General features: G+C 41.2%; 1 protein-coding gene across 9 annotated transcripts in view; it reads left to right on the top strand.

The window, feature by feature from the left end:
• Positions 1–17383, top strand: part of HDAC5 (histone deacetylase 5) — a 962367-nt gene that overhangs the window by 414227 nt on the left and 530757 nt on the right. For 5 of the 9 annotated variants that reach the window (XM_069237853.1, XM_069237856.1, XM_069237858.1 and 2 more), the window contains 2 exons: positions 9136–9280; positions 10698–10812. In XM_069237853.1, coding sequence (XP_069093954.1) covers positions 9136–9280; positions 10698–10812 — 260 coding nt within the window. The remainder of the gene's footprint in view (positions 1–9135; positions 9281–10697; positions 10813–17383) is intronic. The other 4 variants (XM_069237857.1, XM_069237855.1, XM_069237854.1 and 1 more) reach the window with 2 other exon arrangements.

The following is a 17383-nucleotide window of genomic DNA, read 5'->3' as shown; positions in this document are numbered from 1 at the left end:
CACAGGGCTTTCCATATCGCTTCACATTGCAAGTATTCCCCTTCTACATTACTAATCACGTGTTCCATTGCTAGGAATGACAAGTCAGTGGTGCCATTGTGTCATAGGTGGTGGATCCTCCCATTAAGACATGATTGCAACCTTTGTCACCCCCACACTTTACACCAGGTGCCAGTGTCAACATAATCCTAGGGAAGGTAGATTTCGCACCAAGCAACATGACAACTGGATCACCTGGATGGGGTATTCTAATATCACCACCAGATCTCTCCCTGTCTCTCCCCAGAATGCTGTGATTGTGACCCATTATAGGCATAATGTGTACTCTGCTCCCACATACATTCTCTCCTGCAATCCTGTACCACCATGGAACACACATGATGCACCTGTACTGAGTTATAATGACAGCGGTACAGGAGCTAGTAGTGTATCTTGCAGTTTCTTAGGAAGAAGGAGCTTCTAGGATTATCCCTTCTCAAGACCTCCCATGCATTATTCCAGGATTTTCTCCCAGTCAGCCACATGTAACCACAGTGGACTAGGAAAAGAGTCCATTAAAGCATGAAGTCTGAAGATAACAGCTTCAGAACCAATTAAGATAGGAATTAGAAACTCAAAAGGAAATTTCTCCCAGACATCCTCGTCCCTTAGTTGAGGCTGAAGAACCCACTGGCATAGTTATGCATAAAGCAATTTTTCGGTCTCGCCCACATGAAACTGTAGTTTACAGTGTCTGAATGACACAACTGCTACCACCATGCATCCTCCTCTCTCTCCAGGACTCAAATTGGACCCCTTCTCATTGCTAGGGAGAATTTACTGTTCAAGTGTGTTGAGGTAAATTGTGAGGGAAATGAAATCCCACCTTCAGCACTATTTTATTCCAGATCTTTAAAGATATGGCCACATGGGTATTTGAATACCCATTTGATGGCCTCTGCCGGTTTTTATCCAGCCAAATAAAAGTCCCAGCGTGGCCTGTAGCTTGGTCCATCCCAACCCAAATCTTATCCGCTTCCACTCGGGACTAGTCTCTTACCATCAGTGGTTATACTGTTGCATAATAGAGATAGAAGTCAGGCAAGACCCCCCTTAATTTTCATTCACTGTAGCAGTCTTAGTGGAAATCAATATCTAGACACATCCCAGAGCTCCAGACAGGAGTTTCAGCCCACCCGGGTAAAAGCCATTTTATGTTTAAAGATACAATTAAGTCTGGCATCTGCTTCTTTTGGAGTTTGCTCCCCCAAAGTGTCTATGCATATGATATTGTCATGTGACTGCCACTGAGACCTGCATGACTCAGATCTGATAGCATCACTTCAGTCTAGATGCCACTATCTCAATATACAACTTAGCACCCATATTTACGAGGGTAATGGGTCACCACTGCTACCAGTCAACATGAAATGAAGAGCCCTTCATAGGAAATGGTGAACCCGTGTGTTTAGAGTGGGCTAATACATAGTTGGCCTTATGCATTATACCAGTGTGCTTTCACTGCTGTAACTGTCTCCTGCATGCACACAACATCTGGATGCTACACAGTAAAGCCCTCCAGAGCAGGTGCTCTCTTCACCCAGATGTTAAGCCTATTCATAATTAAATACACCACCTTTATCTTTGTCCAGGATTATACCCCGTCACACACACCCCTCAACTATCGATCTCCAGCCCAAGGTGCCACAATTCATACATTCCACAAGGTCTCTACATCTTTCAGCTGTAGATTGCACCTAAACTGTCTGATTGTGTTACCTAGATCTTCCTCTACCACCTGTTTGTATAACCTATTCCACCAAATCTGAATGTAAAACATCCAATATAAAGTCAACAAACCCACCATAATCAGACCTCACAGTTTTGTTTCTCCTCCCATCCAGGCCTCCAGCCCATGTTTGATCTGTGTTGGGAGGGTTACCTTGCTTAGCACAAGCAAGGTACCCCTCCCAGTCTCCACTCCTAATAACAGATGCATAACCACATGCCCCAATGCATCTCACCAGAAATATTGTAATGCACATGAGCTGCCTCAAACTTAGTGAAAGCAGCACCTCACTGTCACAGGATGCAGCATCAGCTTATAGTCCTATAGATAAGATTGAGGTGGCTTTATGTACCCACAGGTTCTATGAAGGTTTCAAAAATCTCCATCCACTCAGAGTGCCAGCTTCCCACAGGACCAGTGAATGAGCTGCTCCAACATTCTTCATGCTAGTGATCTTCAGCATGCCCCATTATATCTTTGCAGTTGCTTCAACCTCTGTGCAGTTTGATTCTGTCATCCACTGGCCTCTGAGCTCTCAGTCCCTGGGGTACCCTTGCTTATTCTCCAGAACCCTCGCTTAGTTCATCCTTGAGCACTAGGCCAAGTATTTTTGCTGCTTTCAGTCTGTCTGAAAGGTGATGAAACACGTCTCTATATGTAAATATTTGTTAAAAAGGATGCGTCCATCTGTAACAGATATTCTCCACAGAGACCTTTTACATAATTTGTCTAAAGGAGGTCCTCCAGCCCTTCAATTCCCTTTGTAGGTTTGAGTCTACTCCTACTGCTGACTACGGTACTTATCAAAAGATCTCTGGCAAAGAGCCCCCCCAGAAGGGCCCGTCGGCATCGCAGCCCCCGTCCGACAAGGAGCAGGCCCATGATGAAGGTCTGCACTTTTAGAATTCATATATGAGCAAGAGCTTGCAAACTTATATCTGCAGTTCTCTGCAATTCCTAGTTAAATAATCTTAAGGCTAACCAGCATATCTTCTTTTATGATAGACATCCTGTTGGACCACGTGAACCTACCTTTAGTCTCTGCCTGTGGGGCGTTCTGTTTTCCGCCCATTACGACATGTAGACATGTATGGCAGTAAGCTCTTTTGTGCTGTCTTCTTCTAAAGCATTCAGTTTTTCAGCTCATTTGTCATTTACAGTGGTCAGCCATCATCTGGGAGCTTTCAGATTAATTCCTTATGTTGCCATGGGACATGACATGCTGCTTAACATATTAAGTCTGTTGCTGAGGTCCCAGTGGTTTCATACAGTATACACAGAGGCATTTGGCACAAAGGATGGCCACGTCTCCTCCTAAAGTCTACGTTTTTTTTAATTTAACTGGTTATCTTTAAAAATTAGCCTTTAAATAGGTAAATGTTTAAAATTAATTTTTCGCTTTGTAAATTTTTTAAGGAATCCTACACATAGATGGCAATATTCAGTGATTGTGAATTTACTGAGGATTCCATAGTGTAGAGCAGGTATTCTATGTAACTTGTTCATATGAGAGTTGATCAATCACTCTTTAGTTTCATTGATTGCAAGTACAATTTCAGAGAACATCTAGGTTTCTTATTGCTCATTACAATGGAGGTACTTGCCATATCATTGATTTCTTTGTTTTAAATCATACACAAACACTAATACGTTAGAAATGTCAGCTGCTTTACACCGAAGAATCACATATAGGTGGAATCTCACTTGTGATTTTTGCTCATCCTTGTGTGGTATCTACCTTCGTCTGTCAGACCTGTTTTAGGAGGCTTGTCTTTAGATTGCGGCACGGTTCTAAGCTTTTGCTAAAGCTAAAAACTTAATGCGTATCTTGATTCTGGGATGTACACTGAAAGAAAGTCGTTGTTTATGATGATTTTTAGCAGAAGTAAGAATGTTTCCACCCAAAACGATGGCGGTGACTATAACTTCTCTGATCTCCCAGGTATTTCCCCCTCTGCTTTCTAAAGAAACATTCTTAATTCCAAACAGTGATTTTACATTACATCTAAACAGCTACTACATAACAGAACATAACACATCCCCTTCCCACAGAAAAGTTATTTAACATACCTCGGAAGCCTAACTCACAAGAGAAGTGTGGCTCAATGGTTAGAGCGGCACACCCTGAAGCAGAGATCTGGCTCAAGACCAGGGTTCAAGTCCCGCTTCGGCAGGTCTTGGGCTCAATTCCCCTTGACCAGATAATTCTCGCCTCGGTGCCTAATCTAATTCATGGGTCCCACTCTGCAACTCTGGGCAATAGCTTGCTTAATCTCCACAACGGCCCCAACAGCGCTTGGATGCCTGGCTTCACCCTGGGGGTGCTCAGGAGTGGGTACCTCACAGGGAAAAGCCAGGAGGGGTTCCATAGCGGTATGAGTACAGCGCCTTGAGACCCTAACGGGTGAGTAGTGCGCTATACAAGTGCTAATTTTACACAATTAATTTAACAGTAATAAGATAACACTTTTTATGAAGCGTAAAATATCCCCTGCAATCATAGTATGAGGACAACAGGCTAAAAATGTATGAAAAGAAAATTGTGATGTAGGATGCACTCAAAATACTTAAACCTCCTTGGAATTTTTCTCGCTCTGACAGTTTGTTTGGTAGCTCCCAATCCTGCAATCTCGTGACCATCACATAACTCAGACAAATCTTCTCTAACATTAGGAGGAGCGACGCTGCTCTTATTCCAGATTTCTCTTCCCTCTTCTACAACCATCTTGTTGACTTCCATAACTGGTCTGCTTTCAGAAAATTGACATCCCTTTCATATTTATTTATTTCACACGTGCCACCTCCCCTATCGTAAATTGTCTGCAGCCTGCCTCAAATCTTGCATGTCAAAAATGTTACTGCTTTTGTTCTGTATGCTCCATAATCTGGTACCATGACACCTAACCATCCATGCTGAACACACCGTAGCTGCAAACATTGTTTCTTTTAACAAATAGAAAGCTAACAGAGTGAGGTGTGATCCTGTAACTCCACATCTTCTTTACTTTGACTTTCCACAGGAAATTACTTCATGCTAATCACTGCACACACTCATTCACCACCCCGTTAATTCTCTCAACTAAGACGTTCTCTCTCAGGTAATTCTGTTTTATGATGGGCTACCCCATGTTTTTTTAGTCTCCAGTTCCTCCGAAGAAACTGAAGAACATTATATGCAGTTATCAATTACAGACAACTTTCCCTACTAAACACTTCTTTACAAATCCCAGTTACTTTTTTCAACTTCATTTCCTTCATGAACTTCAGCTTTGGCCATTATGAAAATAATCCACTATTGTTATGGCATATTTACCTTCTTTTGCTGGACCATCATGTGTACCGCTAGTATCCATAATCACACCCTTTGGAATACTGAGTACGCTTGTTGTTTTCCGTGATTTCAATGTATTACTGCCAGCACCACAAATGCAACTCCTGAGCCTCTCATTTTCCCTGTCCATGCCAGACCACTCAAAGTTGGCCTTTGCCTTCCTTTTCATTGATGACCTTTTTTGTTCCTTGATGCAACAGCTCCTTCACTTTTCTGCTATTCGGACCCGCTAGTTTCTCTGCCCTCAGTACAGTTCCATTATAAGCTGATAACTGACAACACCAAATTGTAGTTAACTACAGTTCTCCCTTTTCCCACATATTTGAGTGACCCTTTAGACATCCATGCCTTCGCCCTGCACATATCACCTTTCCCCTCTACACTAGCTTTCCAAAAATCCTGCGACGTTGCCCGAAGCGCACAGCTCACCCACGTTAACTACCATCCATTCCTCCGCCTCTCCTGCTTCATTATTTTCTGCAGGTAACCTGGAGTGTCAGCCATTACAGTTTTATATTCAAGAACATAGCTTCTAAAAGTAATATACTCCTCTAACCAGTAAATCTATTTTTTCTATGCTAAGATATGCTTATTTTGCCCCCTTTATTTAGTGATCAACACGCAATACATAATTCAAATGCAGTTCTCCATATATACAGAAGATGCCGAATTTCCTACCGAAATGCCCATGGCACATTCTTGATGATTTAATAATTACCGTCCTCTCCCTTGAACGTTCTATATGCAAATGCTATAAGTAATTAATTATGCATAGTTAAAAAAAAATGCGTAGCATACGGCAAACAATATAAACATTAAAAAGTGCAGCAGTCAATAGCATGAGTTTATATTAAAAGCTTAAAAGATTAGATTTTATCATAACGTGTTAGTGGAAAATTGAGAATGCTCACTGTCCTTCCGTTTTTGTTCAGCTTGTTTTAAAAATGTGGTAAAACTATTCAAAATGATATCCTTTGGGTTAAAACAGACAGTAACGGCCTGGCTGCAAGATCGAATGCCTCGTTGATTAAAAGGCGCTCCCAGAAAAGCCCTTCTTCGCTCGGGGGGTTAGGGCAGTTGCAGGCTAAGTGTATAATGTCCTTCACTTCTCTACAACATAGCCACCAAGTGTGCGGTTCCGCATTCTAGCCAAGGCAAAGTGTTCGTGTTTTCAAGGCACAAGAAAGAACGTATGTCCAGCCTCATGTCAAAACGTAAATAGGAAACTTAAAGGGTTGCGATCGAGCACGCAAATAATCCGGTGTTTCAGACAAAGTTGAAAAGCACAGAAAAGGCTCATAGAAAGATGTTATGAGAGGCAAGACTGCTGTCACGACAGGCAAAGGCCATGTACCTCTGCAGGTACAAAAATTCAAGAGACTTCTGGAAAATGGTGAATAGCCTAAACTAAGTCCCAAACGGCATAAACCATTCAAACATCACTAAATCAAGACGGACTCAGTTGCTAATTAAGCATTTCAACTAAACCACCGGAGGTCGCTATAAGACTTGCAATCAGACCACCTCGAAAAAACCTTTGACATAAAGAGGATTATTTATCAACACTGAGGTGACACAGTGTGAAGATGGGTTTAGTGTGAACCGCACTGCTACCTCTATGGCTGACCCATCACAGGCCTCAGCAGAAAACACAAATGCCAAGATCGTGTCAGCCCGCTCAGATGTAACAAACCAAATAAGTCTACCCAAAGGTGATACTGCGCTCAGCTTTTGTAATGAACAAGTAGACAAAACCACCCAGTAGAGCAGATGTGACACAGCACCTGACCCAGACGGCATTCCACAGGCACTGTATAAAACCAACCCCACCTTTTGGGCAAAAAGATTGATGGGGGGTTTAACTGTGCCTTACAGCTTGAAAATATTCCCGAATCCAGTAAGGGTTCCATTATCAACCTTTCTTCAAAGGTGCGGATCGGCAACAACCTGAAAATTATCAGCTAGAAGTCTTACATGCTCATCCTTCATATGCCTCGCGCGAGCACCAATCCCATTTGCACTATGTAGCAAGACAGGTTACCCAAATTATCCCTCCGCCGCGTATAATTACCTCCTAGTTGGGCAAACACTCTTTCTCTAATCTGCCTCATCAGCTTAATACCGCACGTTCAATACGAAAGGAAACCTCATCCATTGTGTGTTAAGGTTTAACAATACCAGTACAACACTTGGATTAAGAAAGCAGTCAAAGTTCAGCAACCAATTTAATCAAACTAAAAAAAAATATTTTATGATGAAAATGAGACTAAAACGACACGCATTGGATCAGTCACTGGAAAGTTATATGATGTTAAAGTGACAGTTCCATTCCTCATGTGCGTGGCCTAACGAAAAAAGGTTTTGCGCAGTTCTCACAAGTGGCTCCTGGAGGCTTCTTCTCACATCAGCCTCCAGTAGCCTTGAGCCAGGCTGGTGGGGTTGGATGAGAATCAGTCCCCTTGTTCGGGCAGGCAAAGCTCACAGCTTTTGTACCTCATCGCAAAATTGTGCACAGATTTGGCACAATCTTGTGCCATTCCAAGAAATGATAGCTACTGATCTTTGTTAGTAGGACTAGGTGCGTTCTCTGTAGCCTCCACCTATGTCAGCTTGGGCTTGATACCCTTCCCTGACACTATATGCTCCAAATAATCACTTTTTCCACAGTATCACCTGCATTTCTTGATGCCAACAGTCAGAATGGTTTCCAAAGTGTTTCTGACTTCCTACTTAATATAGTCATCTTCCTACTTAATAATATGCTATTTTCAATCATGTCCTCTCAGCATACTGTTGTGCTGAAAATTAACAATTTCTGAATATTTCTAGAAACCTTTTCCTCCATTTATTCTTATCAGTCCCTGTTATCATTAGCACCTGTTCAGGAAAGTTGGAATCGGGTATGATTCCCAACCCATGTCGTTCTGTCCAGCCCAGTAACATTTTGCTCTTTTTGCTCACATACACACTTCTAGGGTCTTCTACCTTTGTAATCCAATTTAGCAAAAAATATTAATAAAACAACTGACAGTCTGTAGTCTCACCCCTCAGTATTCTTCTAGTTTAACATCAATCTGTTTCATCTCCATCCCATTAAATCTATTGTATGTGTCTACATCATTTAATATTACGACAGCAGAACACAAATCTTCCCATGTTTATTACCCATGATATTACAATCAGTGGGCGATAAAAAAAAAAGCTCTGCACACGGTTCACCTCATCCTTATGACTCATCACACACTATCTTTAGTGCTACAGTTTTCCTCTGCTTGCACTGTAACGTCCCCTTTCTCTCTTCTAAGCTTGTTATAGTACAAGCTCTTGATATTGGCTTACCTTCTTACATTTATAACACCAGGCTTTGATAGGCAGACAGTTCTAAGAAGTTGCCAAAGGCCTCATACTGCCACATCAAAAACATTGCACTTTGTCTTCATGCTCTGCTCTAGAACCTTTTTTTTCGTTCATTACCCTTTTCGTATCATTACATTGTGCTCAGGTTCCACATCGGCAGAATCACCTTTTTTGAACCTGTTTTCCCTTATCCTCCGCGTGACTAAGCTTCCTCGGACAAGGTGATGTAGTGAGTACTTTCCACACAGAACCACGGTATTGACTACATTTTCTCAGCACAATCATTTCTATCACTATATTCTAAATAAACTGTCTAGATCCCAGAGAAGAATTTTCTCATTCAAAGAACTACTACATAAATTAATTTACCTGATAGATTACACACCCTAAAAACGGGGTGTTAGCTGGCTGCATTGTGTGAGATTGTCGTGGGGAATACTTGCGATCATATCAAAGTATTAGCTGTAGTGCATGACTTACACATGTTACAATATAATTGTGTAACTGCATTGTGTCTGCTAAAGATCTGGAGAGTCTTGTGACTAGCACATTTCTGTGACAACCTTCAGCTGTGCCCAGCTTTTATTTGTGCTCCAGTGGTTAGCCAAAGGGTGGGTGGGAGGGGAGAGCATGACCCAATATCCCTGGCTGTACTAAAGTGATACTGTCTCTATGGCAGCAGCAGCAAGAGATCCTAGCGGCAAAGAGGCAACAGGAACTGGAGCAGCAGCGAAAGCGGGAACAGCAACGTCAGGAGGAGCTGGAGAAACAGCGGCTTGAGCAGCAGCTTCTCATATTGCGGAACAAGGAGAAGAGCAAAGAAAGTAAGAACTGTATTGGAGAGTGAAAGGTTAAAGAGGCGTAGTAGAGCTGAATCTCACACCTTTGAGAAATTGTTGGTCTGTAAAATCTGGTTGTAGGATGTATGATTATGGTACAGGTTGGTAATATATGGCTGAATCCTTTACTCATAAGGCCACTTACAGGAAGATTTGTTCTAGAATATGAAATTGGACCACGGCAAGCAGAGTGTGTAGAAAAACCTGATAACATCCTTGGTAGATATAGTCCTACTCTGAGAGCCTTTCATAGGCTCTCAGGGGGTTAACACCTCTGCCAATAGCACAATCAAAATTTGTCTCTGGGAGGCTCTTTTTTCTGTATTATTTATAATGGGACCTATAGACCTCACAATAATGGGCACTGGCTCTGAAAGGATTTCTGCATTAGGTAGGAGCAAAGGTGTGTGTGGAGCGAGACTCGCTTGTAAAGTGGGGGATTGTACATCTCTTTTTAGTGTACATATGCTTGGATATTGGGATTGGAGCTGGGTGTGCTGTGGAATCTTTCCTCTTAGGGGGCCTTGCATTTAACGTTTTTGGGAGAATCTAGATGATGTGATTGGGAAAAGTAGAAATAACTTGCCCAAATGGGATGCAGGGAACTTCAATGCCACTATTAAATTCCTACCAATTTTGGTGCAGACGCCGTTATTTGTTATGCAGACTGCACACCTCCCTGTTAATCTGCCTTAGCACGACAACTAGAGTTCACTAGTGGGATAGAGGAAAATCAGTGTGAATAGCATTGCATTCCATAGTCTACCTCTCTCATTTCTGCCTCTTACTGAGGGGTAAAGATGTGCTGCAGTATCGCTGGCATTTTGCCTCAGATCTACTTGTTCCCTTGGGTGAAAAGTTTGATGTTTATCTAGTTGTATGGGGCTGCACTTTGCGGTACTTTGCTTTGTATTAAAAAGTGCTTTGGGTCCGATTGTCTTACTCTTTGACGTTTTAGTCGACATATCTTTCTTTAGACAGGATTCTGGGTATAGCTGCTTACATTTGACCGTATGAACCCTGTTGCTTATTATGTAATAGTGCTGTATTTGAAATATATAGGGAGGAGGTATGAATTAGTGGCTGGAGCTAACGACTTTGGAATCTGGGCACCCAGGTTCGAATACCAGCCTTGGCACTTGGTTTAACATTGTGTGATTCTTGCCAACTACTGTGATCTTCTGTCTAAATGTGTTAAATGTATTTTTGTAATCCCCACTTAATGTACACAATCTTGTACATCATCTCCCAAACCATATATAATGTACAGCTCTCCGTTGCTTTGTAACTAGCTTTCGCTGTATAAGTACCAGTGCAGACATACATAATTGTCTTTCTTTTACCATTCCTCTGATTGTATTCTGCAGTTTTATTCTTTTGTGTATTTTTGTGGTGCATACAGGTGCAATCGCCAGTACAGAGGTGAAGTTAAAACTTCAGGAGTTTCTGCTCAGTAAATCAAAGGAGACAACTGGGAGCAGCCTAAACCATTCCATCCCTCAGCACCCCAAATGCTGGTAAGATACATTCATCATTCCCTTTCTTAGCAGCTCACATTCTGGAACACAGTGACAGACATTTTTTCCTGGTCCTAGCCATCAGCAAATACTTGGAAGGACTTAATGATTACCTGTTATTTACCACCACTGTAAAGGACCGTGTCAGAGGCTCCAATTTGAGGTGCAGCTGTCTTCGGAAGTTACATTGAACAGTCAAAGATTGACATAGATAGGTATGAACTCGTATAAAGCACAACATACTCAAGGAACACTCATTAATTGTCTGTGTCTCGCCAGATTGATAGTTGTGATAGTACATAGGTATGTGTGTACACTGTGGATTATTATTGTGCTAGCTGACGTGTAACATTGAGCCCTATCGCCTGCTATTTGTTGTCAGACTGGAGGAAGTTGCACAAATCTATGCAAGTCTTTGTGACATAGAGATTGGGTTGCTTACTTGTTGTGGCTTCATAAAGGAAATCACAGTTTCTGATTGGATAATTCTGTTAACACGTCGGACGCGTAACGGTCAATGAACCTTTTGATTCGTTTAAGGTGTTCTTGCCATAGTTTCAGTACAGAATCAATAATCAACACACAATAACCAATAACCATTAGTCAAATCAATAACCAATGGAGTCAGTAAATTTCACACACCATGGCTCTTCAGCGATGAATAACCACACCTTTAATTATACGTTTAGTAAGTTTATTTCCCTTACGTTAACAATACTAAGTCAGGAATCTTAATTATCAACTTTAATGCAAACCATTTTAATAATGCTGGTTAATTAGCAAATCGCAGAAAACATGATCTTATCAAAACTTTAATCAAAAGACATTCTAAGGCATCAACACAAAACATTAGTAAAACCCATTTCAGCAAAGCTACGATGTCCATAAAGTTCAGCAAAATAGTCCGTCAACCATTTGTCTCTACAATCCGTCAGTCATCATGTGAGTAACCTCAGCTAACACAGATTTGCATGAAGCCCCACATGCTGATGCTAAACAATTTAGAATACAAATTTGGAAAAACATCTACCTAAAGAATGTATTTATAGAGTACAGTTGGTACCTAGAAGGAAAAGGCATAAAAATGCAATGCAGTCATATTGTCTTATCTACCTATCCACGGTATGGGTCAGAAAGCAGAATCAGTCTTCGTTCTCATGTCATCAATCGATCAGCAAAATATCAGGCTCTAGGAGAATATGAGCCCAATGACAGAATCTCAAATCTCTTCTAAGTCAATATCGCATCTCATAACTGGGTAAGATCTGGGCTCTTTTCCCTTTGTCACATTGTTATATCAAAGTCACCAAACTTTCCCCCAATTTCCAATTGGTCAATTAATCGTACAGTATTACTCTGCCAATGATGTCCATATACCAAATCTACGAATTCTAATATTTCACGGTTCACATGTCATTGATTGGTCTGCTTTACGATGTTCTCATCATCCGGCTCATCAGGTATCAATTTTGTTGCATCTTCGTCTCCAGTCAGTGACTTCATTGTTTGCGTCCTGGGAAAGAACCTCTTGCACATTTTACACACTTTTTGTTACTTTACTAGAGACATCATCTCCTTTCGGTCGGATCCCATAGAAAGTTTCTGCTAAGCATGTTATTAAAACAATGAGCATTTCACAGTTAGTTCACGCTGTCAGCTGAACGCTAAGAAACACAGCTTCTGCATGAGGCCTGGCAACACTAGACAAAGACACTCGCTAAGTTAAGGCCTACCATTAATAAGCAAGAACATAATTCATAACCCTTAACATGACATATTACTACATTAATCTAATACATTTTCAATATTTCATATGGATTAATTATATTTGGGTACATTTGGTTAACACTGGTGGCCATTCTTCGAGGTTACATTTTCAAATGTGCACATTTTCTACATTATTCATTTTTCCACATGTCATTATTCAAAATATGTAAACATTTCATTAATAATTTCTAATTAAGACATCTGCTTCAGCAATCCCTCCTCTGATGACTAAATATGTCATCACACCAAATTTACCACCCACAATTTTACAGTTCAATTTCTTCAACATTTTGTCTTTTCCATGAATTTTCCCTATGAATTCTTTCCCTTTTCTTTTCTTCCCTCCTCTGATTGTTTTTAGTCCTTTTCAATTTAATTATTTTACATAATTTACATAATCCCCATATTCCTAATAGGCAACCTATAACAATTGATATTCCTTGTATAATTTTAAATAATACCCCATTCCAAATACTCCTAAGCCAGTTTCCCACTGAAGCAAACCCCTTACGAACCTTTTCCCAAACACCTGGTTCTTTCAACTCTTTCAAATCACTACTTGCGTTAGTCAACTTAGTAAGTAAGTCCCTTATCTCTTTACTATTGTTAGGAATGTAAGAGCAGCAATGCCTAGAGTTGATCATTTTACAGACTCCGCCATTTTTTTGCTAAAAGAATGTCTAAAGCAAGACGATTTTGAAGAGTCATAGTTCTGTCCGCAGCTAATTCAGTATCTATCAGGAGTATAGCCCCTGAAAAATTTGTCAGCATGTTATCCACAATAGTAGACAACTTTCAAATCTTGATTGAATTTAGGATGACTCCCACTGAAGGAATCACCGCACCAAATATATCTCCCACTATCGCAGAAGAGGTTTCCCTCCTCTGTCTCTTATGATGTCATTCTGTCAATTTCTGAAACTTTTTCAAATCCTCCATCTGGTAAATTTTTGGGAAAACTATCCCCAAATAACATGTCCCATACAATGCTCTTGGAAGACGGTAATAAGCATTAAGTCCACAAATATAATAGATCCCCGGAATAGCATGGTCCTGCCCATTCAACATAAATGTCCATTTACTCGGAAACAAAAACACATGCCTACTGTTCACTCGTACTCACAAATAAAGTGTCAGTGTATGATTTTGGCCTATATATTCAAAGCTTCCCTACGTGTAATGCTTCTAAAGCTAATTTCCTTTGCAGTGTATGCATAATCATTTTTGTAGGTCCTTTTCTCTAAGCATTTTTCTAATTTCTCTTTCAATGCATTTCTCCTATCATCAGTATGATCTAAGAAGCTTTTCTCTAACGGTGTGAGCAAGCATGTAAGATAATTTTTGTGAGAATAAGCTGTCCCAAACGTTAGTGTAGGTTCAAAGAATCCTCTAACTAATTCTATGTCATTATCCTTAGCTACTCTACTCAAGTATCTAATAATAGGAACAAACTAAAACACAAGGTCATGATTGGAGTAGAAATACTGGATGTACTCCTGATTATAGAATCTTGTTAATAACAGACTTCAACTTATCCCATATGTTAGTGGAAGACTATGGTAGGTGACTCCCTCCCCACCTGATGAAGGAATCTGCGTACACACAAGACAGTCTTTTGCATCCATCGTCTCAACATACTCACTGAACAAGCGATAGAAAACATTTGAAGAAAGTTCTCCTTGAATATTAGTAAAGTTATGCAAATACGTTTAGTCTAACTTGAATCTTTCTAAGGTCGTTAATGTAGTAGTCTCAAAAGCAGAAGTATGGTTGGCTCCTTTCTCATCAAGAACAGACGTACCTACAATCAACACTATAAATAAAATCTCACACATAATTGCCAAACCAATCATATTTTTACATTGTCTAACATCCCTAATTTGCTTATCTACATCAGCCATGATCTGTAAAGAATCAGAAAGCAGAAGTAACTTAGAAAATGTGCATCAAAAATAGACCATTCTTTCAAGCAGATCAGTTTCACTTCCAGGAACCCTTCTCCTTGTCAAAATCGGTTAGCAGCTTTGTCAAAATCAGGTTTAAAAAGTCAAATCAGGTTATTACTGTCTTCTCCGGTTATTTTCATCAGTCTCTTTCTCAAACATTGTCTCAGATTGTTTCAGCAGTTCAGTTCATCAATCTTCTTCAGGTCACTTCAAAATACTGACTCTGGACTTCCCTGTCAAAACAAAAAGACATAAACTCTTGTTGCCATTTGTTTGTAGTTGCATATGCCCATTCAAGACCTGCGCATCTTCGACTTGCTATTCTCTTTCTTTTCAACTTTCGATCACCATTCAACTCTCCTTCACTTAATTCCTCCTTTCTCGTAGTATCTATTTCTTCCTCTATTGTTGGTTCAAATATCACCTCTTTCCTTTTCTCCACTTGCGAATTCGGCCACTTATCTCCCTTTTATGTACCCTCTGTTAATATTCTCTTCAGGATTTAACTTGAATCTTTTCTTTCTCTGTGGTGTTTTCTCTTGACGAACCTGCAAATAGGTTCAGGAGGAGTCAGATCACTTTGATTTTGATCCAGCTCAACTCCTCCCCCTTCTTGGTCTGGCACTTGCTCTGTTTGTCTCTCGGAATCGTCTGCTTCTGGGAGGGCCCCCTCAGTACTCGGCTCTCCTGCCGGTTCAGTTGCAATAGGTTCCTCAGCACCCTTCTGGAGATCTTCTCCTTGGTTTCTCACAGGGGTGATAGAACCATCTTAAATGAGCTCAGGTTCAGCTTCTGTTCTTCCTGACTCCTTTTCCTGTTCTGGTGCTATAATTTGTCTCACAGTTGTTGGTACTCTCAACAACCCTTCTTCATGTTCTAGTGGACATGCCACTTTCTTCGTGTGACTCGCGTGAATCCAGTTCGGGATCCCAGCACACTTTCAATATTTCATATGGATTAATTATATTTGAAGTGTGCTGGGACACAGATGAATGGTACCTTGAAGTCCCGAATTGCAAAAATGTGTGCAGCTACTAATCTGAAATGGCCTGATGCATTGCCTTTGGTGTTGATGTCAATTAGAAACATACCTGACAGGAAGACAGGATTGTCCCCCCATGAGATCCTCATGGGCAGAGCAATGAGGTTGCTAGCAGTTCCAGCAAATGCACTTGTCAACATTACAGATGATATGGTGTTGGATTACTGCAAGGGTCTGGCTGATGTAGTCTGCTCTTTCTCTCAGAAGGCGGAGGGCACCACACTGCCACCGATCCAAGATCCAGGACACAACCTGAGAGCTGGCGACTGGGTTGTTGTCCGAAAACATGTTCGCAAGACGTGCTTGGAACCTCGTTGGAAGGGTCCATACCAGAAATGAGACTCTGTGACCCATAACTTTGCCTCTGACATAGGGACCCCTCTGATCCACTTCTAAAGAAGTCGCAAGCACACATGGTTCCTCATCCGAACTATCATCCATCCATTAACTATTTATTTCATTCTCACTGTGTAACGGGAATTGGTGCACTGCATTACTACTTCTTTCTTGTCTCTGACCTGTAACCTGTTGAGAAAGCATCATCTGTTGCTGCTCCATTGGGGCTTGAGGTATCTGCATTTTCTGTCTAGTTACCATGGGAACCTGCTGCTGCATTGGCTCCAACTGTGAGACTTGTGCATGGGGCATTTGCACCTGTTGCATAGGCTGAAAATACTGCAATTGATTCACATTATTCTGAAAATTTGGATTTGGAACTCTCATTCTTGGTCCTCTCACATTTTGAAATGTATTGACGTTGTTATTTTGCTGAACAACACCCTCTTGCACCATCATCGGACACTCCCGCTTCCAGTGTCCCACGGCTCCGCAAATGTGGCACGGCAATAACTTCTTCATTCCCTGCACATCACTATGAACCACTACAGTATTCAAATCCGGCCCATGAGTCATATTGCCTCCACGACCTCTGCCTCTCATTTGAGGCTGAAACATGACAATTCCCTGCTGTTTCGGCATCTGTTGCACAAATGTCCCCTGAACTCCTGTGGGAGCTGCCTTAATCTGCATCACCATTGCCTTCTCTTTCAACTTCTTCTGCTTCAACTCCATCTCATCACTACAGTATTTTGCATACAGCAACACCTCATCAATTGGCTTCTCTTGCCAGCAAATCAAATGACCCTTAATCATCTGACCTATTTCAGGTCTCAACCCTTCTGCAAACCTGAACACAAAATGCAACATGTCTTTCAGCTCAATTGCTTCCTTGCCACTATACTCCTTGAACGCCTTCAACAATCTCTCATAATACGCATGTATCGATTCATTCACCTCCTGCACTGTCCTGTCAATTCTCTGCCAATCAATGTTTTTGGGCAGAATCCTCGTCTTTAGGAACTCAGTCACCTTGTAATAATGTTTCATTACCTCAGGAGATGGTGCACCTGTACTCTTATCCTTCTCTGGCTCACTTGTCTGCCAGTCTACAGCTCTTTTACATTCAACCCACAAATCCGCCGGAACCACTATCTCCAGTAAGGTGCTCAAGTCTTCCCACAAGCACTTTGAGAGCTTCACAAATCTCTCCGTCTGCTGATACCACTCTACCAGCTTTTCCTTCAGCTTTGGATAGTCATTAGTGAATGACAGAATATCACTCATATGCCAAGGGACATGAACAATCTGCCCCCCTGGGGTTTCTCTAATTGGTAAAATCTTTCTGGATCCTTGCCCTGTTGTATATTCTCAGGCACCTCTAGAGAATCTCGTTTCTTTTTATCTCTTTTCTGTGCCCATTTACCTTCCCACTGCTCTCCAAACCTGAGCACTCTGCAACAATTTTTTAAGATGTGCT

The sequence above is a fragment of the Pleurodeles waltl genome, chromosome 6 (genome assembly GCF_031143425.1).
Source record: "Pleurodeles waltl isolate 20211129_DDA chromosome 6, aPleWal1.hap1.20221129, whole genome shotgun sequence".
Lineage (NCBI taxonomy): Eukaryota > Metazoa > Chordata > Amphibia > Caudata > Salamandridae > Pleurodeles > Pleurodeles waltl.
This window is presented reverse-complemented; position numbering and strand designations above follow the sequence as displayed.